General features: G+C 44.8%; 2 protein-coding genes across 4 annotated transcripts in view; one reads left to right on the plus strand and one right to left on the minus strand.

Moving 5' to 3' along the window:
* The window catches only part of USP34 (ubiquitin specific peptidase 34), a 297846-nt gene extending 290916 nt beyond the window's left edge, over positions 1-6930 (plus strand). For all 3 annotated transcript variants that reach the window (XM_032176545.2, XM_032176542.2, XM_032176541.2), the window contains 5 exons: positions 1494-1573; positions 3791-3931; positions 4031-4174; positions 5344-5503; positions 5704-6930. In XM_032176545.2, coding sequence (XP_032032436.1) covers positions 1494-1573; positions 3791-3931; positions 4031-4174; positions 5344-5503; positions 5704-6311 — 1133 coding nt within the window. In that variant the 3' untranslated portion in view covers positions 6312-6930. The remainder of the gene's footprint in view (positions 1-1493; positions 1574-3790; positions 3932-4030; positions 4175-5343; positions 5504-5703) is intronic.
* Positions 6852-16946, minus strand: LOC116482970 (activator of 90 kDa heat shock protein ATPase homolog 2). Its single transcript, XM_032176551.2, has 9 exons — positions 16764-16946; positions 15166-15356; positions 12977-13062; positions 10728-10842; positions 9590-9675; positions 8775-8891; positions 8304-8405; positions 7874-7925; positions 6852-7754 (listed from the first exon to the last, which is right to left on the minus strand). Exons 1-9 carry the CDS (start codon positions 16841-16843, stop codon positions 7582-7584), a joined length of 1002 nt encoding a protein of 333 aa, XP_032032442.1. The 5' UTR covers positions 16844-16946; the 3' UTR covers positions 6852-7581.
* Positions 16947-27205: the final 10259 nt, after the last annotated feature.

Raw genomic sequence — 27205 nt, forward strand, 5'->3', positions numbered from 1 at the left:
GCCATGGGTCAGATTTGGCCTGAGGGCCGTAGTTTGCTAACCTCTCCTCTACTTTGATGAGTAATTAGGATACAGGAACATGGGAATGTAGGAACCCTCTTCCCTATAGCCACAGATGTGATGACATGTCTTTGTTTACTTATGTGTATTGTGATACCGTGGTGGGTATATGCTGCCAAACACCAACAGATTAGGTTAGGATAAAGGAGAAGTAGCATTTCCTTGCCTCTTGGTGTCTAAAGGGACTCATCTTGACAGGAAAATAAATTGGCTTACCTGTGGAAGGGATCCTAGGCATCCTTGGTAAGTCTGAGTGAGTGACCTGACTTGCCTGTGTAAGATGTTCTCAAGTCCTTGGTCTAACCCAGGGTTTGGCAAATTACAACCCACATGCTGCCTGTTTTTGTATAACCATGGCTATCTGCTAGCTAAGAATAGTTTTCATATTTAAAAATTTTTTTAAAATATAGAATATTTTCTGACATATGAAAATTATGAGATTCCAATTTCAGTGTTCGTAAAGTTTTACTGAAAGACAGCCACACCTATTTCCTTACTCTTGTCTAAGGCTGCCTTCACACTGCTTAGCAGGGTTGAGCTGTGTTAACAGAGCATGGCCATAAAGCCTCAAATACTATTTGGCCCTTCCTAGAACAAGTTTGCTGACTCCTGGTCTAACTCATAGTCTTTTCTTAACTGGAGGAGGATGGTCTGTGTTATATTTCTTCTTCTTCATGATTATACTTGCCCTGGGGACCCTGGGGGATGTGGAAGATGGGAAATTCATTTAGGACTGTGGTAATGAAGCTTCTATACTTTCAGAGATAAGATGACAGAGGGTAGGGGCACACATCTTAGTGACATATTTTACATCTGGAATAGTCAAGAAGTGGAGAGGTAAATTCATAGAGGTTCCAAATAGCACTCTGGCATAGTGCCAGATGCGGTCCACTCAGAAGACCCTGGGAACAAGCCAAGAAACTGGTGCTAAGGGCAGCATTTACTTAAATGTACCACAAAGGTCATTCTATCTTTGAAGAAAGAAGGTAAAAGAGGAAAGATATGTTTAATTCTCCACATCATTTTTTTTTTTTTTTTTTTTTTTACCTTTCCCCTCCTCCCTCCTGAAGTCTAGCCATTCTATGAAAATTATCTAATAGGCAGAGTGGTACCTTAATCCAAGAAAGACTTGGAGCCACTTGCAGTAACTTTTTCTTTTCCCAGATAAAGTTCTAATACTCAAAAAAGAAGAGTTGGTTTAAGTCCCATATCTTTCAGGAATGAGGTATAGGATATAAATAAATTCAAAGTACCACATTTAAGATATTTCACTAAACATTGGAATGAATTTTTCCCCTTTACATACTTTCTTTAAAATACAGAAAACATGCAGTTATGACTAGAAATAGCTGTAATATTGTACCTGCAGAGTTGAGTATCTCAGTAGTATAATTTATAATTATAACCTGTTCTGATTTCTTTTCAAATATTAGGTGTCCTAGTTGCCTATGAAGGTTTGCCACTTCATCTTGCACTGTTCCCCAAACTTTGGACTGAGCTATGCCAGACTCAGGTAAAGAAAATGAGTTTTAGATGATTGGTCTTTAATCTCATCTGGCCAAGTGGTCAATAATTTTAGGAACAATGGGTTGAAGACTTGCTGAAAAGTGGGGACGTTTTCGTATCTTGATAGGTAAAATATGTATGAATGAAAATACTAGCTATTACATATTAGGCATCTAGTTTCCCTTTGATTTTTTTTTAGTAGATTTGTATTATAGAGGATATTTTAAATAAGCTGGTTATAATTGAATTTCTCATTTATAGATGTATTATCAACAGTGGTGGGGAAAATCCAAAACAGGGAGATAGTGGGGGAAAAGGCACATGCCACTTCTTCCTCTCCTTCACCTCCCTGCTTCTACCTCTTTTCCACCATTCCAAAACCTCTAGCAGAAACCCTATCAGCAGTCTGTCCTTTAGCTTTTCATGATCTGTAGTTTTTCAAGGGTCTGATGCACTTGTTTTCTTACAACAATCTCCTTGAAAACAGGAAAGATTACCGTTCCTACCTTAAGTGTCTCTAAGAGCCAACTCCTTAAAATTAAGTGGCTGCATAAATAATACTTGTTAAGTTAGAAAGGGAGAATTGGGAAGAGGAGGAGGTACTAAGGTTTGGCTCATTCCTTGGATCAGGCATAAAAGATCCCCACTACCTTCAGTCCCTGAAAAAAACTGTTGATTGTGCTGCCTGGTTGCATCTGCTCTACCCCATTGGAAGAGATGAATTTACTCACCTTCCTTAGGTGCAACCCTTGACCCACATCATGCTTTCTTAAGTATTTTGAGTCTGGTTCAGCCTCCTACCAGGCTGTGGTGTGCTTTGGATTCTCCTAGATGTTTGTCATCCTGTACTCTACTGGTTGTTTCTCTACTTTTCCAAAACAGAGCTCGTGTGGAGACCTTATCAGAGTCATCTCCATTCCCTGAAGAAATTCCACTTTGTTCTCTACAGTAGAAATCTTTCAGAGGCTAGTATACACTGACCTTAGCTCACTTGACTTAGCATATAGTAGGCATTCAGAAAATGACTTTATCAGTTGATTTTTGAGCTGAGTGTTCTGTTCAGTCCATTGGAGATCTCGTTTTCCCTCTCCACTGCTACTGCTGTTCTTTTTCATTCTTCCTGATTTGGGTAGTTTCTTGGTTTCTGTACTCTCCCACTACCTATTGCCTTCTCTACTTCTGCACCGCAGGACTCCCTTCGCTTGACTTCTATCACAGACAGAACTCACTGTGCCCTCAAATTTCCCTTAAAACAAAGCCGAACCATATAAGGCCTCCAAAGCTTCCAGTCCTATAGAAGCAGCCGTCCTGAGCAAGAAACAGAGGCAGAGGCTGTGACTGGTAGACCAACGCAGGTTTTTCCTAGTGTTAAGGATCTCAAGACCTGGGTCTTGGTCCTACTTGAATCCTAATTTCTTGACTGACCTTGAGTAATTTACTTATGAACAGCTGCTTACTCTAATAAAGTATACACATATGCATATATATATATAAAAATCTAAATTTTGTCCTATTTAAAATATATATTGCTTTTTTCCATATAAATAATCTATCATTAAAATGCACATTTAAATCTACGGAGTATATCTGCTTAAAGACATACTACTTGTGTTTAAGAGCCATGACTATTTGAAAACAGGAAAACCAAATTTTAGTAAAATTTCCATATATTGGGACCACTGATTCTGTGTGAGATAATTAGGAAAGAAGATTTATTGTTTACCTTTGCAGTGTTTATGGGGGGAAAAGGTATTTACAGAATTACTGTTGCTAATGAGAATATACAGTAAAGTTTAAAACATTTTGGAGAATAAATTGATTCTGATTCTTAAAATGTGTCTTTTCGCAACATATGCTCTGGTTACCTATAAATACATTAATTTGGCCCTTGAAAACATTGACATCCTATTCTTAGTTAGCCTTATTTTTCCAGTCCTTGTTAACTCTCTCAGTGCTGGATAATAAACCTGCATTTCTTTTAAAACATTTGTTCAGTTTTGGCATCAGTGTCTCCCCCCAGCACTCCCATAGTCTAAATTAGTAATATTTTACTGTATGAAAAATAGTTGCTGTTAACTAAAAATTCAATAGGTGAGTTAGACATGGCTTTTCACGTAGGATTTTCAGTGGCTTCAGATTCCATCATACACAAGCATATGTTTTTTCCGTGTAAGTTTTTTCCGTGCTCAACCATAAGTGCTCAACCATCTTCTCCCCACTTTAGTCTGCTATGTCAAAAAATTGCATCAAGCTTTTGTGTGAAGATCCTGTTTTCGCAGAATATATTAAATGTATCCTAATGGATGAAAGAACTTTTTTAAACAACAACATTGTCTACACGTTCATGACACATTTCCTTCTAAAGGTACGTAGTACTTTGGAAACTCAATGTGTCATTTCCAATTAATGCTTGTGTTTTCATTATGCTGGTCTTTTGGAGATTTTTTTAAATCTTCTTTTTCAGGTTCAAAGTCAAGTGTTTTCTGAAGCAAACTGTGCCAATTTGATCAGCACTCTTATTACAAACTTGATAAGTCAGTATCAGAACCTACAGTCTGATTTCTCCAACCGAGTTGAAATTTCCAAAGCAAGTGCTTCTTTAAATGGGGTAAGAACTATGCAGAGGCGGCGGCACACACTTTTAAACTGTCCTTCAGTTAACTGCGTGGCCTTCATATGATTTTACTCTCGTAACCTTAACTTACTGATTCGACCTCTAAGCCACGTACGACAAAACACAAATTTTAAATACGCGTTCACTATGCCTTGTATGTACACAGCACTCTATCACCTTGGAAGCTACAAGCTGATATCATTAAATGCTAAGGGTAATAAAGGGAACATCTTAGTGGTCTTATCTCTACTTGGGTATATTTTTGGAAACATTACTTGTGATGTTTCTATTACTGCCTGTGGCTCCTATGTAACAATTAATGATCTACTGATTTAAAAAGGCAGTTAAATCTAGAGCATTAGTTGCCTTGTGCAGACTCCCATGTCCTAGAATAATGGAACACTCTGGAAATGGGCTAGAATGTTGAGCAGCAGCCTCCCAAATCACAGTATGCATAAAAGCCAGAACAGATGACAGAGCTCAGTAAGGAAGACCTTACTATTTGTGACATCTGTCAGAATTTAACTTGAGAAACTATGATTTCAAGGTTTGTTTTTAAAATTCTTATATTTCCTTTTCCATTTTCAGAAAACACGATTTCAGGCTTTGGTCTGACTTACTGGTTCGTGGGCATAAAATAATGCTATTAGTGACTTTAAGAACTAATGAGGCCGGGCACGGTGGCTCATGCCTGCAACCCCAGCATTTTGGGTGGCAGAGGCCAGTGGATAACGAGGTCAGGAGATTGAGACCATCCTGGCCAACATGGTGAAACCGTCTCTACTAAAATACAAAAAATTAAGCCAGGCATGGTGGCGGGCGCCTGTAGTCCCAGCTACTCGGGAGGCTGAGGGAGGGGAATCGCTTGAACCCAGGAGGTGGAGGTTGCAGCTAGCCGAGATTACACCACTGCACTCCAGCCTTGCCACAGAACAAGACTCCATCTCAAAAAACAAAAACAAAAACAAAAACAAAACTAATGAAATGCTGTAGTATCCTAACACTGGCTTTCTGGTTTGATCATTCTAAGAATCCCAGAAAAACCAGGGTATTCTTAGGAAAGAATGGATTCCTGGGAAAATAAACATCTGCAATTAACTGTGAACAACTGCATCAAAGTGTTGGCTTTAGAATTTGAAATGTTCTTATCTGGGTTTTTGTAGGACCTGAGGGCGCTTGCTTTGCTCCTGTCAGTACACACTCCCAAACAGTTAAACCCAGCTCTAATTCCAACTCTGCAAGAGCTTTTAAACAAATGCAGGTCTTGTCTGCAACAGAGAAACTCACTCCAAGAGCAAGAAGCCAAAGAAAGAAAAACTAAAGGTTAGCTTTATGGACTATCATTACCTTTAGGGTGGGAGGAGGGAGTAATACACTTGGTGTAACTGGTTTAATAGTTGTGTGTTCAGCTGAACCTCCTAAATATAAATGCTAGAAACAAAATTAACTTCCCACATCCCCCCCCCCCCCCGCGATCTTAATGACTTTCAGACAAGTTTCCGTTTTGGCATGTGTTTTCACAGATGATGAAGGAGCAACTCCCGTTAAAAGGCGGCGTGTTAGCAGTGATGAGGAGCACACTGTAGACAGCTGCATCAGTGACATTAAAACAGAAACCAGGGAGGTCCTGACCCCAACGAGCACTTCTGACAATGAGACCAGAGACTCTTCAATTATTGATCCAGGAACTGAGCAAGATCTTCCTTCCCCTGAAAATAGTTCTTTTAAAGAATACCGAATGGAAGTTCCATCTTCGTTTTCAGAAGACATGTCAAATATCAGGTCACAGCATGCAGAAGAACAGTCCAGCAATGGTAGATATGACGATTGTAAAGAATTTAAAGACCTCCACTGTTCCAAGGATTCTACCCTAGCCGAGGAAGAATCTGAGTTCCCTTCTACTTCTATCTCTGCAGTTCTGTCTGACTTAGCTGACTTGAGAAGCTGTGATGGCCAAGCTTTGCCCTCCCAGGACCCTGAGGTTGCTTTATCTCTCAGTTGTGGCCATTCCAGAGGACTCTTTAGTCATATGCGGCAACATGACATTTTAGATACCCTGTGTAGGACCATTGAATCTACAATCCATGTGGTCACAAGGATATCTGGCAAAGGAAACCAAGCTGCTTCTTGACATTAGGTGTAGCATGTCTACTTTTAAGTCCCTCACCCCCATGCTGTTTGTATAAGTTTTGCTTATTTGTTTTTGTGCTTCATTTTGTCCAGTGCTCTCTGCTTGAATGGCAAGATAGATTTATAGGCTTAATTCTTGGTCAGGCAGAACTCCAGATGAAAAAAACTTGCATCTTCAGTATACTTCCTAAAGGGCAATCAGATAATGGATATGTTTTATGTAATTAAGAGTTCACTGTAGTGGCTTTCATTTAATATGGCTGTCTGGGAAGAACAGGGTTGCCTAGCCCTGTACAATGTAATTTAAACTTACAGCATTTTTACTGTGTATGATATGGTGTCCTCTGTGCCAGTTTTGTACCTTATAGAGGCAGACTGCCTCCGATCGCTGTGGTTCTTATCAAAATTAAGTTTACTTGTATACGGAACAACCACAAGAAATTTGATTCTGTAAAGAATCCTCTTTAGCTGTGGCCTGGCAGTATATAAATGGTGCTTTATTTAACAGAATACCTGTGGAGGAAATAAAGCACACTTGATGTAAAAATAATTGTTTTATTTTTATTGACATGACTGATTGCTATTCTGTGCACTTAATTAAACTGATTGTGATGACTTTTCATTTGTTTACATATGTTGCTTCAGTCTTCTCAGGTGAAAGTAGTGAGAAAACCGTCAATGAGGGGAAACATTTATCCATTATATGTGTTCACTGGAAGTGTTACCAGCAGTCCACAAAACTAATGTGTCCCCACAGACTTCTCAGTCCTCTCCACACCGAAGTGCAAAACCACAGCAGGGAGACGAGGAGCAAAACACAGCCAATTTGCCCTCACCTCAACATGCTTTTGAATGCAGTATACCACTGTTTTACGACCTAAGATCTACACACCTTAAAAACCCTAAAGTAAAATAAAGGAATAGTGTCAACATGCCATTTTTTGTCATCTTGAACTAAAAGTACAGCTGCAAGCAAGCTTGCTATAGGACAAGCTTCAGCTTGGGAAACATGAACTATCTGCACTCAGGACTTACCTATTTCCAGAGGAGTATCTATGAAAGGTCAGGTTAATACCTAATTTCAGGTTGTTTGCTACTTTTAACTCAATGCAGTGTCTAGTTATAATAAAGAGTCAAACAGTGCTTTACATCGTGTATACGTTCACAGATTTCATCCACTGTAAAATACAGTCCTTTTAAAAAAAAATAGGGAAGAGGTAAATGTGACACTTTCTCCGTTTACAAAAAGTAATGCCTTATAAAATTTTACTTCAACCATTTAGGGGGGTCAGCTGCAGTAAACCTTTTATTTCTTCAAAATGCTGCTTCTGCCAACAGAATTTCATGTTCTCTTCTTTACAGATAGGAACTCCTTTACAGTCCAATTGTAAATCTGTTTGCCCTAGAGTAGGCACAAAATTCAGTGCAACCGTGGCATAGTGTTCTAAGAAAAAAAATAGGAACCTTATTACTGCATTATGAAAAGGAAAATTTATCCATACGAAAAACCTAGCCTTAGTGTTTTGGGACCTTTAACATGAAGGGCACTAATTAGTAACATACCTCCTGGCCAGTTTCTACATCTCCATTTCATGATGATCTTCTTATTTGTTAACTGAAAAGAGAGGGGAAATTCCACTGAAAATCTTTTAAAACTTCCCACAATACAACACAGAAAAATCCTTTCATTGAAACTCCTAAGTACTAGAAGAATCAACGAACAACATACGGTCCTTCTTCCAGTTTATACATCAGCACCATTTGTAATTGTCTTTATTGCCAAAATGTCTCAGAACAGCAGTAACATCAAGGACAGCAGGAATATATAATAATGTTTTAAATACAGTAATAGTAACCAGAACAGAGGGCTGCTGTTAAGGGTGAGGCAACACAGACCCTCGTGATTTCGGTACTTAAAAACAGCATATACAAAAAGAGTAATATTAAGTAAGAGTTAATCCCACCTTACTTCTTCAACCTTGAGTCTACTTACCAATTCTAGATATTCACCAGTGCTGTTCCCATCAAACATCTGGAATTTCCCTCCCTTTTCGGCTTCTAATACAGCAGTAGATTTAGAAAACTTTTGCACCAACTAACCAAATAAAACATATGTTACTCCAGTACACACTATCACATATTTTAATCTAATTATGAAATACAAAATATAACAATTACTATGGTTTAAAAATCCTAAACATGTAGGTTTTACTTACAGAAAATAAAACACAAACTTTCTCTTCCTAGAGGGAGAAAACTCAATGTAATGCGGACATAGTCCCAAAGAATGCCCATCTCCCCTCCAATTATTCAGAAACTATGCTCAGACTTCCTGTCACCACCATCCCACATCCCTTCAATCAAAAACACAGCCACAGGGAAAACCAAAAACCAGCTCCTGTTCTTTGGGAGAAAATACATCACAATGTCAGCATTTAACATGCTAGCTTAGGGAGTTACTTACATCCTTTACAGTGAAGATGCTATATAGCTGCTCTACAGTTGTGTCAAACAGTTCCATCATGTGAAGAGCCACAGTGGGAATCCTTACACCCAGTGCCACTGGAGATGAGGCCTGAACCTGGAGAAGGGAAGAGGTTCCAGGGAAATGATTAGCATAACAAGAGAGAAAGCTGCTTGGATTACAATAGTCTTCTCAATAAAACATCAAATGTCCCAAATTCCATACTGCCTATTCCAGACACACATAAAAGCAGCATGAAAAGCCTTTTTAGCACCACCAGTCTTGGTCTTTACTTTGGAACCAGAGCTCACTGTTCCTATAGCTCTTCAGCTCTGTTCCCAGGTTATGACTGAATACCCCTAATCCTAGCTGGACTTCAGATACAGCCGTGAGCAGGTGAAAGACAACTGCACCTAAAGCTAAAGGGTGTCCATTACACACAACACCCATTCCAAGAACAGATCTAAAAATCTCCCAATCCAAAAGTGAGCAAGAAGGTTATTTTATTATGCTATGTGAATCTTGAAAGTCATCTGGTTCTGTGGCCTACCAAAGAACACTGCCCTTAGGACAGTCTTGAGTCAAATATTTATCCCATAGAAAGGCGTGTCTGTAACAATCCCTTCCATCAAGAATCAAAGTCTCATTTTATCATTTGCACAACAAAATGGGAGATCTTAGAGGACTAACAGGAGACTCAAAGGTGGAAGAAGGCCCTCGCTGTCCTCAGTTCTCCATCAACAGAAGGCTATTCGGAGCCCTGACTCAAACATTTCCTTGACCCCTCCCTACATTTTGGCCAACAGAGCTCATACCTGCAGGGTATTCTCACTCAGTTTTCTTTTGACAGTCAATTCCTGGGTTGCCATAGCTTTCGTTGGTAAAATTCCCGTTGTAAATTCTATAAAGAAACAAGGGAAGTGGTTTTAATAAGGACCTTTCTCCTTTTAAGCACAAAGAGGTAGAAAACCCAAAACAGCATGTAAGAAAATAAAACATTTATAAAAATAATTCCTGTAACATTTTGAGAATTTCAAGACCATTCCAAGTTTTTACATACAAAACTACTGATGGTTAACAATGTGAGTTCCACAGCAACAAATGCCTTTTCTTTTTTCAAATGCCTCACTTTTATCAAGTTTTTGCTAAAGCAGCAAAATTTTCCAAAGTTCTTTTCCAAACAGCTAAGTTTTATATGATTAACTAGTAATAGCTTTGTGGCTCTAACCTACTGTCAAAACAGACAATTTCTCATGTGAGGGTGACCACCGCCTCACAAAGCTTGTCTTCACAGTATTCAAAAGCCTGTGAGCCAGCTACACGTGCGCTCTCATGGGAAAAGTGACAACCCCAAACCCATCTATGCCAACACCCAGATAGTCAGGTAGCAGGGTCCAAGAATGAGGTACAGAGATAAGGCACTGCTGGCCATCTTGCCTGCCTCGCTTCTCTAATTTAGGGAAGAAGACAATAACCTCACTTCATTGCAATGTGGATATTATCTAGGTATTTCTCAATTACACCTGTAATACCTGCAGTCACTTTCATCCATTCATTCATTCATTCATCCAACAAAGATTTATTAAGCACCTACTATGTGCCAGGCATTGTGCTAGATGCTGGAGATACAGCAGTGAACAAGACAGACACCTTCCATGCCCTCATGGAGCTTATAGTCTAGCAAGGAAGACAGATATTAAACAAGTAATTACACGAACAACTGATTTTCATTCCAGAAAACTACAATTAACAGTTCTGAAGGCAAAATGTTTCATGCTGTGTACAATACTGATGATCACTAATTATGGTCTTAACCATGACTAGCTCTCAACTTCCAGACTACAATTTATTCTGAAGTATAAACTTGCTTCTGTAGCCTCTGACCACAGTATAGAGTATAACTTGGGTAAACAGAAAAGGGACCCTCTGGTTCACAAGGGATGCCTTCTTTACCCGTCTTATGTGCCTTCAGGTAATCTCCAAGGGCCTCCCTGACCTTGGCGGTGCCTGCAGTTTTTATAAGATCCTTCAGTATATCCCCATCTCCTTTCTTTTTACTCACGTTCACCTACAAATCAGAAAAATACAAGCCAAAGAAAGATCTGGTTTGACGTATTCTTACAGCATTGGGCTGTTTGGATGAGAGAACTATGGCAGTGGACGAAGGAAAGAAGTGGATGTAAGAGATGTGACAGGGCAGGATTTTAAGGGTTTTTAATCCAGGGTCCATGACAGGGTTGGGGGCCAAATCTTGCATGGACTTCATAGAATGTAAACCCCTTAATTTGCATTCAAAATTGTGCATGTGTATGTACAGAAATCCTATTGCTGATGTGGTCCATGGCTTTCATGGGGTCTAGAAATGCACTGTCTAGTACGGTAGCCACTAGTCACATGTGGCTACTAAGAACCTGAAATGTGGCTGGCCTGAATCAAGATGTGCTGTGTGAAATAATACGTGCCAGACTCCAAAGACTTAGTACCAAAAAAGAATGTAAAATGCCTCATAATTTTTATATTAATTACATGCGAAAATCTTTTTTATATACTGGGTTAAATAAAATATATTATTAAAATTAATTTCACCTGTTTATTTTTATTTTTATTTTTTTTTTAAGAGCTTGCATCTCGTTATGTTGCCGAGGCTAGACCCAAACTCCTGGGCTCAAACGATCCTTCCCCTCCCCCTCCCAAGCAGCTGGGATTATAGGCATATGCCACTACACCTGGCTTTAATTTTTTTTTAAGGGTCTCCCTGTTGCTAGACTGGAGTTCAGTAGCATGACCATGGCTCATTGCAGCCTCGAACTCCTGGGCTCAAGTGAGCCTCGTACCTTGGCCTCCCAAAGTGCTGGGATCACAAATGTGAGCCACCATGCCCAGCCATAGCTTTAACTTTTTAAGTACAACTACTAGTAAAACTTACACTGCACATGTGGCTTACATTATATTTACATTGAACAGTGCTGGTATAGAACCCAAAAGCCACCGTAATTAGGGAACTCAAGTTCCCATATAACCCAGACTTGGATTATATACTTTTTTGGCAGAGAGGAAAATTGGGAAAGGGAGAAGAGTAGAAGACAGGCAGAGGGAAGGAAGAAGAGAGGGGAGAAGGGGGAGACCGAGGGAGAAGGAAGCAACAGAGGGCTTTGGGGATGTCTCTAGTATTTCCAGAAGAAAAAGAGGTGTCGATTTGAAAAAATTTAGTGTCCCGATGCTTCAGTTGAGGTGGGCCTGATCGTGGGCCCCAGTTTGAATCTGAAGAGTTCTGTAATGCTACTGAGGGATTAAATCTTAAAAACCAGTTAAACATTCTTTTGAAAAATGTCTCAGCTGATGGATCTCAATATAACAAAGTGGAATCTCAGGCCCTAAGCGGAGGAACCACATAACTGAAGACAGAGGTCTGGGACAGCCCCGGCCTGTAGCACTGTATAACCTTCGGGCCATAAGACATACTGCTGGGCAGGAGTCAGCCTATCTTGGAAAGCCTTCATGTTAAATACGTTCACAAATCAAAAAAAATCCTTTGTCAGACTATCTTGGTTTGAAAAATATAGCAGCTGTACAAATGGTCTCACCCCCAAAACCCAGCTTTCGGCCAAAAGAGGACACTAACTTGAAGCCAAGCATGGGAGTTACACAAGGTTCTGTCTCCCAAGAGAACCAAGAGAGCCACAAAAGCAACACGTACTAACTGGGTAGTTTACAAAAAACCGTGAGGCATAACCAACGGAGAGAGAGCAGCTAAAGGCTGACACTTTTCACCATTAAAGGGAAACGGCAAAGGTGCAGGAGAAGAGAGAGAAAGTCACATTCATCAAGCCATGCAAGCTGCCTGAGCAGTTTACAGTGCACACACTGTCACATCTAACCTGACAACACCCCTGGAAGAGAAATTAACCCCTTTTCACAGATGAGGAGGCTAAGGAGGGTGCAGTCAGCTGCCCAGGCCCCTTGCCTGGTCCTCGGGGGAGCTCAGGGCTTCCTGGGGCTTACTCTTTCCTGTACCACTCCAGCTCCACACAACATGCTGCCCCAACAGTACGGCAATCCTTCTCGGCAAACAGGGCCTCCACAAGGCACCTGAACTACCACACAGGAACCACAGTCTGATCAACACTATTTGAAATGCCCAAAGTCTGTAGCAGAAGCTTGACTGAAAAAAGAACAAAAGAAATAGAAACTTGATCACATACCTCAGTGTCATCTACTTCATTTTCCTCAGAAAGACTGGGTATTTCAATCAATCCCTTGTGCTTCACTCCAGATTCTTTAACCATACCTAAAATGAGCAAAATGGGTTCTTCAATTATAATAAAAAGTAACAACTGGGCCAGGCACTGTGGCACATGCCTATAATCTCAGCAGTCTGAAAGGCTGTGGTGGGAGGATGGATTGAGCCCAGGAGTTTAAAGACCATCCTAGGCAACATAGGGAGACACCGTCTCTACAAAATAAAATTATCTGGGCACTGTGGCGCACACCTGTGGTCCCAGTTACTTGGAAGGCTGAGGTGGGAGGATTGCTGGGAGGTCAAGGCTGCAGTGAGCCTTGTCTCAAAAAGAAAAAATTGATTTTATGAAAAACTGCCCTGCCTCACTGAATAGCCCAGCTGCCCTCACAGGGTTCCACCACTCCAGGGCCCCCTGAGCAGCCACGGAAGAAAGGTCAGGCAGGCCATGGCCAAGGAGAGGGCATGAGGAGTCAGCAGCCCGCCGTCCTGAGGGGAGTGTGGGGCAAGTGCACCCCTATTTCTCTTCTTGTCCCAGGGTACTCTTTGCCTGGGCAAAGCAGGACAAAGGAGTACCCTGAAGGGGAGAAGCAGTCACAAAAGCGATGGAAGGACAGAAAGGCACAGTACGTTCTGACCACAGAGGGGAGGGAGGCTCTGGCTTGGGGACATTGTGTGGGGATACCAGGCAGACTTCTCAGGACTAGAGTGTTGCCTCCTCCCCAGTGGGTCCCAGCTGCCATCCTAGAGACTCGCTGCTGGAGGAGAGCAGCTGGAGGTGTTAGGACAAGCCCAGTGGCTGGGTCTTATCCTTGCAGAGGAGCCAAGGGAGATGGAAAAGACACAACGCCCACAAGGTTCCTCAGGCCCTAGGGCTTGGTGCTGGGGGAGTGGGCAGGGAGCCAGACTGCTATGATCCAGCCAGCAGCAGACACGGGGGCTGCCAGAGAGGCAAACTCCCAGCCAGAGGGTCCTGTTCTGAGGCGGAGGGGGAGGGGCTGAACACCCTCATCTGCGAGAAAGGCAGCAAGCAGGGCAGAGGCTCGAGGCCAACTCACTGGACTGCTCTGGGGCACAAACTCCAGACAGGAGCTGACTCCTGGGCTGAGGCTCAAACCCTAACTCCTCCTCTTCCCTTCCCTGCATCTCCACAGACTTGGCTCCCTCAACAAGGACTGAGTGCGCACACGCTGTCTGCCCAGCCAGGATCGAGGCACCACTGGAGAACTGAACCCACAGACCCCAAAAGTGGACACACCCAAAATGCCCAGCAACTGATAAATGGAGAAACAGAATGCAGTATATACACCCGTGGAATATTCATCAGCTATAAAAAAGAATAAAATGCTGCTACCTGTCACAACACGGATGACCCTTGAACACATTATGAAGTAAAAGAAGGCAGACACCAAAAAACACATCCTGCATGATTCATCTATGTGAAACGTCCAGAGGCCAATCCAGAGAAAATGGGTGAGCGGACACCAGGGGCTGGGGAAGAGGAGGGCAACAAGAGTGACTGCTCATGGGTCCAGGGTTTTGTTTTGGAGTAGTGAAATGTTCCCAAATTGATTGTAGTGATGGTTGCACAACTCTGTGACTATACCGAAAACCAATTAATTATACACACTAAATGAGTGAACTATGTCTCAGTAAAGCCGTTTTAAAAAAAAATCCCTGCCCTAATGAATGACAGGGAGATGGAGCAGGACAGCAAGCAAAATAGTTTTGTAAAGCAAGTTTCAGGGCCTTGGGGAAAAATAAAGTAGGGAAGAAAGATGGCACAAGGCAGGAGTCTCCAAGGATGCACAGAGATGGCTTCACTCAGGACAAAGACCTGAAGGAGGCAGGCAGCTACCTGGGGGAAAGAGTGCTCCACGCAGCAACGCCCAGAGACTCGTGTTCACAAGGGCCTGGTAGAAGAGGGCCCAGCTGACAGCAATGAGCTCTAAGCATCTGCGAGTGCTGCGAGAAGGGAAACTCCCATCCTTCTTGGCCCATGGAACTCAAGTGTGGCCAGAGTGTCAGGATCTACTAATGCTGATTCAGGAGCCAGTCAGTGTGCCAGATCCATAGCAGGAGCTGTAAAAACATTCGCTGAATGATGAACGCACTTTGTCCCCAGCCCCACTAGTACCCTGAGGCCCTTATTACCTTTCCAGCCCAGTTTGATGTTCCACTCATAGAAGAAAATCAGCTTTCCTTTGTGGCTGCTGCACGAAGCCTCCCCTTCCACCTGCTTCAACTCGCTGATCTCGCCGCGGCCAGCGTCATTCTCCACAACGATGCCCACCAGGAGCTCCTGGAACTTCCCTTTGGACCAGCTGGTGGCATCCCGCTCTGTCCTGCCAGGGGCCAGAAAGTCGTGAATGGAAGCCCCAGCTGGGATCCACCCGCCTGGGTGCCAGGGTCACGTCCAAGCCCAGCCCAGATCAACTCAAGCCCTCTCAAGCAGCCTCGAAACCTGCCAACCTCCAATGTGCTCCTCAAACCTCCTTTCTACCAAATTCTTTTCATCCTGCTCAGTTCTTTAAGATATTATTGTCCACTATGCAAGTAGTATTCTGTCTTAAAAACACTGGCTTATTTAAGGGAGGAGGATCTAGGTAGCTCGCCCACTGGAAATAGGCAAAGCCTGGGCCACATGGAAAGTAGCAGTAGTGAAATAATCAGAATCATGACATACCAGCTATCAAGTGTCTTCGCATATACATCGCCTAATGTAATCTTGCCAGGTAATATTCTCACTTTAGGGGGCAGAAACGAGCTGAGAGGGCTGACATGTCCATGGGGCCAAGGCTAGGACACCAGAAAGTCAGCTCTAGCTCACGCCTGTAATCCCAGCACTTTGGGAGGCCCAGGCGGGCGGATCACGAGGTCTGGAGTTCGAGAGCAGCCTGACCAACATAGTGAAACCCTGTCTCTACTAAAAATACAAACATCAGACGGGCGTGGTAGCACGCTCCTGTAGTCCCAGCTACTCAGGAGGCTGAGGCAGGAGACTCGCTTGAACTCTGGAAGCTGAGGTTGCAGCGAGCCAAGATTGCCCAAGCCCTCAGAGCTCCTCTGGACCAGCCAAGTCATGCTCCTCTGGGGACCGGCCTCAGCATCCCCTCGACGGACTGGAGGGACCACAGCCCCGGCCAGAGGCGCAGGGCAGAGGACATCCCTTCCGGAGGTTCTGCGGTGGAGGGCTGCCGACCTCTCCCCACGCGCCAGGTGAGGCGCGTAAAGGAAGCGGAGCTTGTCTCACTCACAGAGGGCCCCGCTCGCGGGAGGCGCCTGCGGGGTGGGCGCGAACTGAGATCCAAATTTCTGCCCTTTCCACTACGTTCCATACCCCCGCCCCTAACACAGTCTCTCAATTCAGCTCCCTTCTAACTCCCCGAAACATCCAGAGGGGTGGGCAGGAGGAGAAGGGAAGGCCCTAAGGCCACAGACGGTGGGAGTGGAAAGGTCTGTCGAAAGTCACTCGTGGGGCCCAACCCAACTTTCAAAAAGAGGCAGCTGCAACCTCCAGGGCCGGCGCAGCCGCCCTCGCCGGTCTCCATCCTCAAGGACGCTCCCGAGCCGAGAGGCGGAGGCCGAGCCCTGCGTCCAGCAGCTGAGGAGGAGGGGCGGCCCCCTGGCCCCCTGACCCCCTGGCCCCGCGGCTCCGCACAGACCCCAGCGCAGCCCGGGTTCCCGCGGCCCGGCCCTCCCCAGATCCCGGAAGGAGGCCGCCGCCGGCCGCGCCACCCCGCCGGCCGCACCAGTGCCAGTTGTTCACGTTGGTCCCGTCCTCCCGCTCCTCCACGATCCAGCGCGGGTCCCCCTGGCCCCACTTGGCCATGGCGGCGCGGACTGGGCAGAAAACAAGAAAAGGCGGCGGCGCCTAAGGCTCCGACGCCGGCGTTTCCGGCCGCCGAGCCCCGGAGCTGCGCGTTCGCAGCGCCCAGAATCTGCCAGAAGGCCCCGCCCCCGGCCCCGCCCCGCCGTGGCGCGCCCGGGAGCCCCGGCCGGGATCTGGGAGGCGGGTCGCGCAGGGACGCGGGGGCGGGGAGGGGCTGGGGCCGCCCAGGTTCCGCTGCGCGTCTCCTAACGCTGGGGCGGGGCGGGGCTGCCTGGGCCGCCTGCGAAGGGCGGAGGCCGTCGCAGGACCAGCGGTGCTGGCGGGCTCGTGGTTCCCCGCGCCGGGAAGCAGGGCGCTGAGTAGCGGGTGCCTGAGAGCCCAACCGGCGGTGCAGACGCGACACGGCCGTCAGGTGGCCTCGGCAGGCTCCTTATAGCCCTCGAGGACACGACCTCGAACGCCCAGGTCGCTGTGAGACCGGTCTTTGGGGCCACAGCGCGCTCCCGTCACACCGTTTGCGGATTTCGCTTAAGAGCGAGTCCGCACCCAGTTGCCGCGCTGCGGTTTTTGCCGCGACGCGGTCTCTCGCTCTCCCGCCTTCCCAGCACCTTTCCAACTAGTCCCATGTTACTGCAGGAGTATTTCCATTTTATTCACGTAACAATCCTTTAGAGAGAACGAAAGAATGTGATTGCAAACGCATATTACTGCAAACTGATGCACTTTATCATGGAGTATTAATTATTCCTTTCACGAATTTTCGGCTTCTAGCTAAAACTTTGCACGAACTATTTGGACAATGTTACTGGGGTGTTCTCTGCTAACTACATGGGTAGTTAGCACAGAAATGGGTAGGACAGTGAAAAGGTGGAAGCATCTGACTGTTCTCTTCCCCTATGCCGACCTGTCCTTTGCCTACGGTCATCCACGAAATTCACGAGTGGAGGCATTTTCTCCATTTGCCTACCGGAGCTACCACGTTCCAACATTATCTTCTAGAAAGCTGCAACAGTCATGTAAACACACTGCTTCAAGGCGTTTTGACCTCAAAACAAAAAAGACGTTTTGATTTCACCTTTCACACTTCACTAAAGCAGCTATAACAGTCACATGAAGGAGCAGCGGGGTGGGGTTGCCTGATCGTAAGAAGCCTCGTTTCCCCTGCTAAGGAGCTTGCACTTGGCCGTACAGGCAATGAGCAACCACTGAGGCAACCTAAATGGAGAAATGACACGATCAGATGTATTCTAGAACAATCAGTCTTGGCAGGGCGCGGTGGCTTACGCCTGTAATCCCAACACTTTGGGAGGCCGAGGCGGGCGCATCACGAGGTCAGGAGATTGAGACTATCATGGCTAACACGGTGAAACCCCGTCTCTACTAAAAATACAAAAAAAATTAGTAGCTGGGCGTGGTGGCGGGCACCTGTAGTCCCAGCTACTCGGGAGGCTGAAGCAGGAGAATGGCGTGAACCCGGGAGGCGGAGCTTGCATTGAGCCAAGATCACGCCACTGCACTCCAGCCTGGGGGACAGAGCGAGACTCTGTCTCAAAAAAAAAAAAAAAAAAAAAAAATCATTCTTACAGACTTTTGGACAATGGACCAGGGGTAAGATGGAAACTGGAAGGAGGGGGACTTGTCAGGGTGGAGAAGGGGTGACAAATATTCAGGGATGAGAGGTGTTCAGAAGTGGAATCTGAGTGCGTCAGACACTGGGGTGCAGCAGAGAAAAACGTTTTGTTCAGCAACTGGGACTTGCAGCTTGGTTAGTAGCCGCACCCTCAGAGGCTAGAATGGAAAGAGGCTGTAATGAGGCGTGGGCTATAACTGGAAAAAATCAGCAGGTAAGAGGTAGGCAGGGAAGAGGGGGCCTGCAAAGAGCAACTAAGAAGGAGGAAGGCAACCACAAAGGCATTTAATCAGGGAGCCAGGGTGCACGGTAGAGGCAGTGGCCGTCATCAAGTGTGGAAAAGTACGAGTCGGATGATAAAGATAAATAAAGATATGTATTGGGTGTAACAACAAAGAAGGTCCTTGGGCCCTTTGCAGAGAGCAGTTTCAGTGAACGATGGGGCAGAAGCTGGGTGACGAGTAACAAGTGAATGGGAGGTGAGAGGGTGGAGACTGTGCTTTCAGAAGTTGGGCGAGGACAGGTAAGACAATTGGACAGTAATGAGATAGGTACGTGGATGAAGGGAGATTTTGCCTTTTCTCTTTAAATGTTTATCTCTGCTGGTGGGGATTAGCTGGTGAAAAGAGGGACAAGTGGTGCAGCCAAGTCCCAGAAGCCATGGGAGGAGATGAGTCCAAAGGGTCAGCCTGCAATAGGAAGACCCAAAATAATGTTGGAACATGGTAGCTCCGGTGGGCAAATGGAGAAAATGCCTCCACTCGTGAGCGTATTTTGTGGATGACTGCAGGCAAAGGACAGGTTGGCACAGGGGAAGAGAACAGCCAGCTGCTTCCACCCTTTCACTGTCCTACCCATTTCTCTACTAAGATCAGAAAGATCAGAATAGATGTTTCTCTACCTACCCTGGTTTTGATTGGTTTGATGTGGGAGAGGATGCAAGGGAGGTGGCAAGTTGGACAACTTCAGGTGGCAGCTTACCTGCAGCAAAGTGAGGGTGACAACACTGACAGGCTTTGGGGGAAGAAATGCAAAATCCTCTCAAGTATGTCCTTTCTCCCATAACCAACCTGTGCTGGGGTAAATCCAGATTATTTTCACCTTTTCTAAACACAACTCCACCACACTTTCTCTGTCTCTAGAGAAAGGGGTTGAAATGTACGGATCCAGGATTGACTTTTTTTGTTTTTTTGTGACAGAGTCTCGCTCTGTCGCCCAGGCTGGAGTGCAGTGGCATGATCTCGGCTCACTGCAACCTCCGCCTCCCAGGTTCAAGCAATTCCCCTTCCTCAGCTTCTCAAGTAGCTGGAATTACAGGCGTGTGCCACCACGCCCGGCTAATTTTTGTATTTTTAGTAGAGACAAGGTTTCACCATATTGGCCAGGCTGGTCTTGAACTCCTGACCTCAGGTAATCCACCAGCCTTGGCCTCCCAAAGTGCTAGGATTATAGGCATGTGCCACCGCACCCAGCCCAGGATTGACTCTCATTAGCAATGCACTAGAGAATCAGAAGTGGATGCTGGTTTCACATCACAGTAGACCCATGAGCTGCTAAGGGTCTGCTTTTGAGGAAGTCACTATTCCATTTTCTTTTTATAATTTTGGTGCCTATCCCTTAGTTTAATTCCCTTAATATTTGTTGAGCTACCAGCATGCACATCTGTCCCAAGCACACTGCCACCATAGCACATAGCACTGTGTGTTGCCTTTGCTCTCAAGCTCTGTTATCTTCACTGGCCTGCTCACCTTGAGGGCAAACATGCTTCCTCCTCTTTATCCCGATGCCAGAGCTGTGCCCAGCACATAGTGGGCACCAAGGAAATCTTTGTTTAGATGACTGGGTGAATGATGGAATGAATATTTCTCAAACTTGTGTGTTCCAGCTTATTAATAGGCTCTTAATGGGTTATAAAATTAATTTTAGCAGAGGTAAAATTTTACAGGAGGTACCAACCATCGTTTTTATCTTAATGAAATAGAATAGAATTGAGTTTAAATGATCAGAGTGGTTACACATAGTAAAGGTAAATATTGTTTCTTAAATCATTGGGGGATGTGTGTGTGTGTGGTGATGTATTATGGTTAGACTATGTTTGTTTGTTTTTTAAGTTTGAAAGCCACTGCTGTAGCAGACCCAAAGATAAGTACAATAGCTTACAACTAACAGTTCTGTTTTGCACATTGTAGAATCCCTCGTGAACAGCACACAGCAGATCTCAATAAATATTTGTGAAATACATCAGTTCATGAGAGTGGGATGAAGTCATTTGTTGGAGGAATATGAAAGAAGAACTGGGCCTTGATGGATGAATGGAATTTCAACAGGTAGAGAGATGGAAGAGTTCCTTCCAGACCAAAGAAGAATCACATCAGCAAAGATGTGCAAGTTAGGAATGAGTGGAAAGTAGGATGGGCACAAAGCAGAATGGGTGAGAAGACAAAAGTGAGGACATTTTGAGGGGGGAGTGAAAGCCACCATGAAGTCTTTTTATACCATCAGTGAAGCAAATGTGTGCTGAGTTGTGTCTCCTCTAGCAGCAGTGGCCAACACCGGCTGCCCACGCTGGCAGGCTCTGAAGCCCTGTACGTGGATCCAAGTCTTGGCTCTGCCACTTACCAGATGAGTGACCTTAGGCAAGTTCCTTAATCTCTGTGTACTTCATTGTTTGTAAAATGGAAATAGTGTTACCATCTATCTGCATTAGGATTAGACTCCACTGCTAGTAACTGTGGGAGACCAAAATTTGAAGGATTGTTGAGCTGAAGACAGTTAAGAAGCCAGCCGGGCACGGATGGATCTTTGTGTGGATCTTTGCAAGGTCTTCCTAATGGCCTCTCTGTCCCTGCTAGTCTCTTTCTCCTCTAGTCTGGCCTCCACTGCCTCCATGCAAGCACTCTGATATAACTGCTTGCTCTGCTTAACATTCATCAGTGGCTCCCCACACCCACGCCCTTAGCAAGGCTGCTCACTGAAGGTCTGGCCCAGCCTGCCTTTCCAGCCCATCTTGCATTGCACCATTGCTTGCACTCTGCACAGCAGTCTACCTGGGCTCTCCAGTACACCCGTGCATTTACACTTTCAGGATGCTTTGCCTGGTGGGCCCTTTCCACCCAAGCCTCCAGTACCAAGTCTTTAATTTAGTTTCTTCCTCTGCAAAACTTCCTTGTTGTCTGCTTCACCACTCAGAGAGTCCCCTCTGTCAGTAAATTATAGACTTTTTAAAGAGTCAGGATCTCACTCTGTCACCCAGGTTGGAGTGCAGTGGTGTGATCACAGCTCACTTCAGCCTCTTACTCCTGAGCTCAAGTGATCCTCCTGCCCCAGCCTCCTGAGTCACTGGGATTTTAGGTGTGAGCCACTGCACAAGGCACAGACATTTTAATAGCTCTGAAACCAGGGGGCACCTTCACTTGGCAGTGTCTTAAAACTGCTCTTCACCTCTGCTGAAGTCAAGTACTTCCCAAGAGGACTGATGTGTGCTTTCCCCATCACCTGGGGCAGTACCAACCTGAGTCTCTGTGGCAGGCAGCTTCTAAGATGACCCTCACCTATCCCTCCCTCTTGCTATTTGTGCCCTTCTGTAATCCCCTCCCCTTGAGTGTGGGCTGGACCTGGTGACCTGTTTCCGATGCACAGAATACAGCAAAAGTGATGAGATGTTCCTTACAGGATTAGGTTACCAAAGGACTGCCCTTTTTTTTTCTTTTTTTTGAGACGGAGTCCCACTCTGTCGCCAGGCCGGAGTGCAGTGGCACGATTTCAGTTCACTGTAACCTCCGCCTCCCAGGTTCAAGCGATTGTCCTGCCTCAGCCTCCTGAGTAGCTGGGATTACAGGCACACGCCACTATGGCCGGCTAATTTTTGTATTTTTAGTAGAAATGAGGTTTCACCATGTTGGCCAGGATGGTCTCGATCTCCTGACCTTGTGATCTGCCCGCCTCAGCCTCCCAAAGTGCTGGGATTACAGGCATGAGCCATCATGCCCAGCCTTTTTTTTTTTTTTAATTGAGACGGAGTCTTGCTCTGTCAACCAGGCTAGGGTACAGTGGCATGATCTCAGCTCACTGCAACCTCTGCCTCCTGGATTCAAGTGATTCTCCTGCCTCAGCCTCCTGAGTAGCTGGGATTACAGGTGCCTGCCACCAGGCCAAGGTGATTTTTATATTTTTAGTAGAGATGGGGTTTCACCATGTTGGCCAGGCTGGTCTCAAATTCCTGACCTCAGGTAGTCCGCCCACCTCAGCATCCCAAAGTGCTGGGATTACAGTCGTGAGCAACAGTGCCCGGCCAAAACTCCCCATCTTCTTGCTGGTGAGTTGCCTACCTCTCTCTCTCCCTCTTTCCCTCTTCCTCTTTCTCTTTTCCTGAGCCTCATTTGGAAGAAACAAGCAAGTTTATGCATGAGTAAAGTTTTGCAAGTTTATCACAGGGTACATTCTAGCCAGTGGCATGCAAAATGGAAAGGTGCACATACTTTCAATTTTGACAGAAACTGCCCAGTTATCCTCCAGAAAGATTTATCAACTTACACAGTTGACCCCTATACAACATGGGGGGTTTAGGGGCACTGACTCCCCTACACAGTCAGAAATTTGTGTATAATTTTTGGCTTCCCCAAAACTTAACTATTACTAGCCCACTGTTGGCTGGAAGCCTTATCTAGAAGAGTTGATTAACATATATTTTGTATATTATGTATATTAAATTTACCATATATATATATATATATATATATATATTTTTTTTTTTTTTTGAGACAGAGTCTTGCTGTGTCGCCCAGGCTGGAGTGCAGTGTCACGATCTCAGCTCACTGCAAGCTCTGCCACCTGGGTTCACGCCATTCTCCTGCCTCAGCCTCCCGAGTAGCTGGGACTACAGGCGCCTGCCACTACACCCGGCTAATTTTTTGTATTTTTTAGTAGAGACGGGGTTTCACCATGTTAGCCAGGATGGTCTCGATCTCCTGACCTCGTGATCCACCCGCCTCAGCCTCTGAAAGTGCTGGGATTACAGATGTGAGCCACCGTGCCCGGCCTTAAATTTGCCATATTCTTACAATAAAGTAAGCTAGAGAAAAGAAAGTATTATTAAGAAAATCATAAGGAAGGCCAGGCATGGTGGCTCATACCTGTAATCCCAGCACTTTGGGAGGCCAAAGCAGGCGGATCACCTGAGGTCAGGAATTCAAGACCACCCTGGCCAACATGATGAAACCCCACTTCTACAAAAATACAAAAATTAGCCGGGCATGATAGCGGGTACCTGTAATCCCAGCTACTTGGGAGGCTGAGGCAGGAGAATCGCTTTAACCTGGGAGGCAGAGGTTGTAGTAAGTCGAGATCATGCCACTGCACTCCAGCCTGGGCGACAGAATGAGACTCTGTCTCAAAAAAAAAAGAAAAAAAAATCATAAGGAAGAGATAATATATTTACTGTTCATTAAGTGGAAGTGGATCACCATAAAGTTCTTCATCCTGATAGTCTTCATGCTGAGTAGGCTAAGGAGGAGGAAGAGGAGGGCTTGGTCTTACTGTCTCAGGGGTGGCAGAGGCAGAAGAGGTGGAGGAGGTAGAAGGGGAGGCAGGAGAGGCAGGCACACACTCAGTAACTTTTACTGAAAAAAATCTGCATATAAGTGGGCCCATGTTGTTCAAGGGTCAGTTAACTTTTGTCTAATGAGAATTCTTTTCCTCCTCCTCTTTAACCCTTCACCAGTATCAGCCATCTTTCAAACATTTGACAGTTTGATAGATTAAAAAATCAATATAATTTTTTTATAAATAAGATATTTATTGTTTTACTTTAGATTACTTTTATGAAGTCAGGTGAGCATCTAAAATTTTTTTGGCCATTTATTTTTCTGCCTATACATATCTCTGCCAATTTAAAACTAGGTGATTCATATTTTCTTATTCCTATGGATGAAATAATTTCTTATGTATCTGAATGTTCTTAATCATTTCTTTATAACGAAATCAACCTTTGGTAATAAATTAAAAAAAAAAAAAAACGTTTCCCAGCATAACAATCACCAAAGTCAATAATGCTGGAGCCGAGGATACTTGACCCTGTGTTTGGTGGAATCAAACGGGATTGAGCAACAAGTAAGTTGAGCATAATGGAAGCCAGATTTCTCATTATTAGAGAAGGGGGTTACAAATATGGAGTGAGTAAAGCTAGAATATGCCCTATTGGATTGGAATTGGAGGTGCTGGTATGAGCTCATTGTCATGTATAAGGATAGATAGCTACAGAAATGGATACTGTGGTCCACAACTTTTTTGAAACTTTCCCCTTCAAAAGGTATCATTTCCTTGCCCTTGAACATGGACCAGACTTAGTGACTTGCTTCTCACCAACCAGAACATGATGGAAGGGATGTATCTATATACATGTTCTTCTATACATATATATTTAATATATATATTAAATTGGGACACTGGTAAATTTTGAATGTGGACTGTAGATTAGATAGTGGTAATAGTGAATCGATCTTAACTGATGGTTGACCTGCAGTTATCTGGGAGAATGTTGCAGAATTTCAGAAATACGTGTTGAGGCAAATGATACATAATGTTTGCATCTTACTCTTAAATGCTGTAAAAATGTGAATATGTATATATGGAGAGAGAAAATGGTAAGACCATTGTGGTAAAATGTTAACTGAGGAATCTGAGTAAAGTTCTTTGCACTACTCTTACAGCCCTTCTATAAATCTGAAATTATTTCAGTGTAAAAGTTGTTTTAGGCCGGGCGCGGTGGCTCACGCCTGTAATCCCAGCACTTTGGGAGGCTGAGGCAGGCAGATCACGAGGTCAGGAGATCGAGACCATCCTGGCTAACAGGGTGAAACCCCGTCTCTACTAAAAATGCAAAAATTAGCCAGATGAGGTGGCGGGCGCCTGTAGTCCCAGCTACTCAGGAGGCTGAGGCAGGAGAACGGCGTGAACCTGGGAGGCGAAGCGTGCAGTGAGCTGAGACTGCGCCACTGCACTCCAGCCTGGGTGACAGAGTGAGACTCCTTCTCAAAAAAAAAAGTTGTTTTAAAAAATAGGCCTTCCTAGTTTATTGTTGGGGTTTGGACATATATATATATATATATATATATATATATATTTTTTTTTTTTTTCTGAACAACAAAAAAAAAATCTTTAAGTAGCCCAAGCTTTATCAAGCTTTTCCCTTTTGGCTTTTGGGTGATGTGTCCTGTTTGAGGCAGTCATTTGAAGAAAGTCCCTGGACCAACAGCTAATTAAAGAGGTAAAGTGGCAAGTTTGATCCCACCTTTGCAAGTGAAACACCAACAGGCATTGAGAAAAAACTGCTCAACTTTTCTCTGAAGCCATAGCTTAGGAGATAGACACATGGAGCCCTACAGCTTCACTGTCCGTGGAGCATCTTCAGTTGAATCTGTAGTCAGTACTTCAAATTTAACAGAGCTAAAAACCTGCCTAATCTTTTTTTTTTATTTTTTTTTTTTTGAGACAGAGTCTCGCCCTGTCGCCCAGGCTGGAGTGCAATGGCATGATCTCAGCTCACTGCAACCTCCACCTCCCAGGTTCAAGCAATTCTCCTGCCTCAGCCTCCCGAGTAGCTGGGATTACAGGCACGTGCCACCACGCCTGGCTAAATTTTTTTGTATCTTTAGTCGAGATGGGGTTTCAACATGTTGGCCAGGCTGGTCTCGAACTCCTGACCTCATGATCTGCCCACCTCGGCCTCCCAAAGTGTTAGGATTACAGGCGTGAGCCACCGTGCCCGGCCAACCTTCCTAATCTTTTTGCCCTAACTAGTTACTTCTCTGGACTCTCCTATTCCTGACTGTCTGGCAGGTATCCAAACTCAGGAGCCATCTTTGCGCCCTCCTCTCACTCCTCCCACATCTAACTAGGAAGTGATGTGCCTTAATCTTTCTTCATCTTCTCATTACTTTCTGCCACCTCCTATTCCAGGTCCACATCCTTCAAATCTGAATCATCACTGGAGCCATCTCCACCTACCAACTCCTAGTTGCTAATCCTCAGTAACTTACTCCTGGAGGAAAGCTCTCATGGACTTCTTCCATTATTGCCTAAGATTATGTATATTATAGTGTCACTTAAAAATATGTAGAAACGCAAAGACGGATATCAACTCCCTAACCTAAAAGCTTGCATCCAACTTTAAAACTAAAAGAAATTTACAGGCCGGGCGCGGTGGCTCATGCCTGTAATCCCAGCACTTTGGGAGGCCAAGGCGGACAGATCACGAGGTCAGGAGATCGAGACCATCCTGGCTAACACAGTGAAACCCCGTCTCTACTAAAAATACAAAACATTTGCTGGTCGTGGTGGCGGGTGCCTGTAGTCCCAGCTACTCAGGAGGCTGAGGCAGGAGAATGGTGTGAGCCCGGCAGGCGGAGCTTGCAGTGTGCTGAGATGGCGCCACTGCATCGCAGCCTGGGTGACAGCGAGACTCCGTCCCCCAAAAAAAAAGAAAAGAAATTTACAAATCAAATACAAACAAAAGCACAGAACCAATAAAAGTCAAATGGACGTTTAGTGCCAGATGCTGTTTGTTGACTGTGCTGCTGTTCATGTTACAGTCGTGATCTGGATGGCTTTCTGGAATTCCATGTGCCTATATGGTTATAGGTATTGATGGCCAATTTTCCCATCATTTTCCTCTATTGGAACTTCTACAAAACTGTGGTGAGAGTTGTACTGCAGTGTGAATGTACTTAAAACAC

This window comes from Hylobates moloch, unplaced genomic scaffold (genome assembly GCF_009828535.3).
Source record: "Hylobates moloch isolate HMO894 unplaced genomic scaffold, HMol_V3 SCAFFOLD_15, whole genome shotgun sequence".
Lineage (NCBI taxonomy): Eukaryota > Metazoa > Chordata > Mammalia > Primates > Hylobatidae > Hylobates > Hylobates moloch.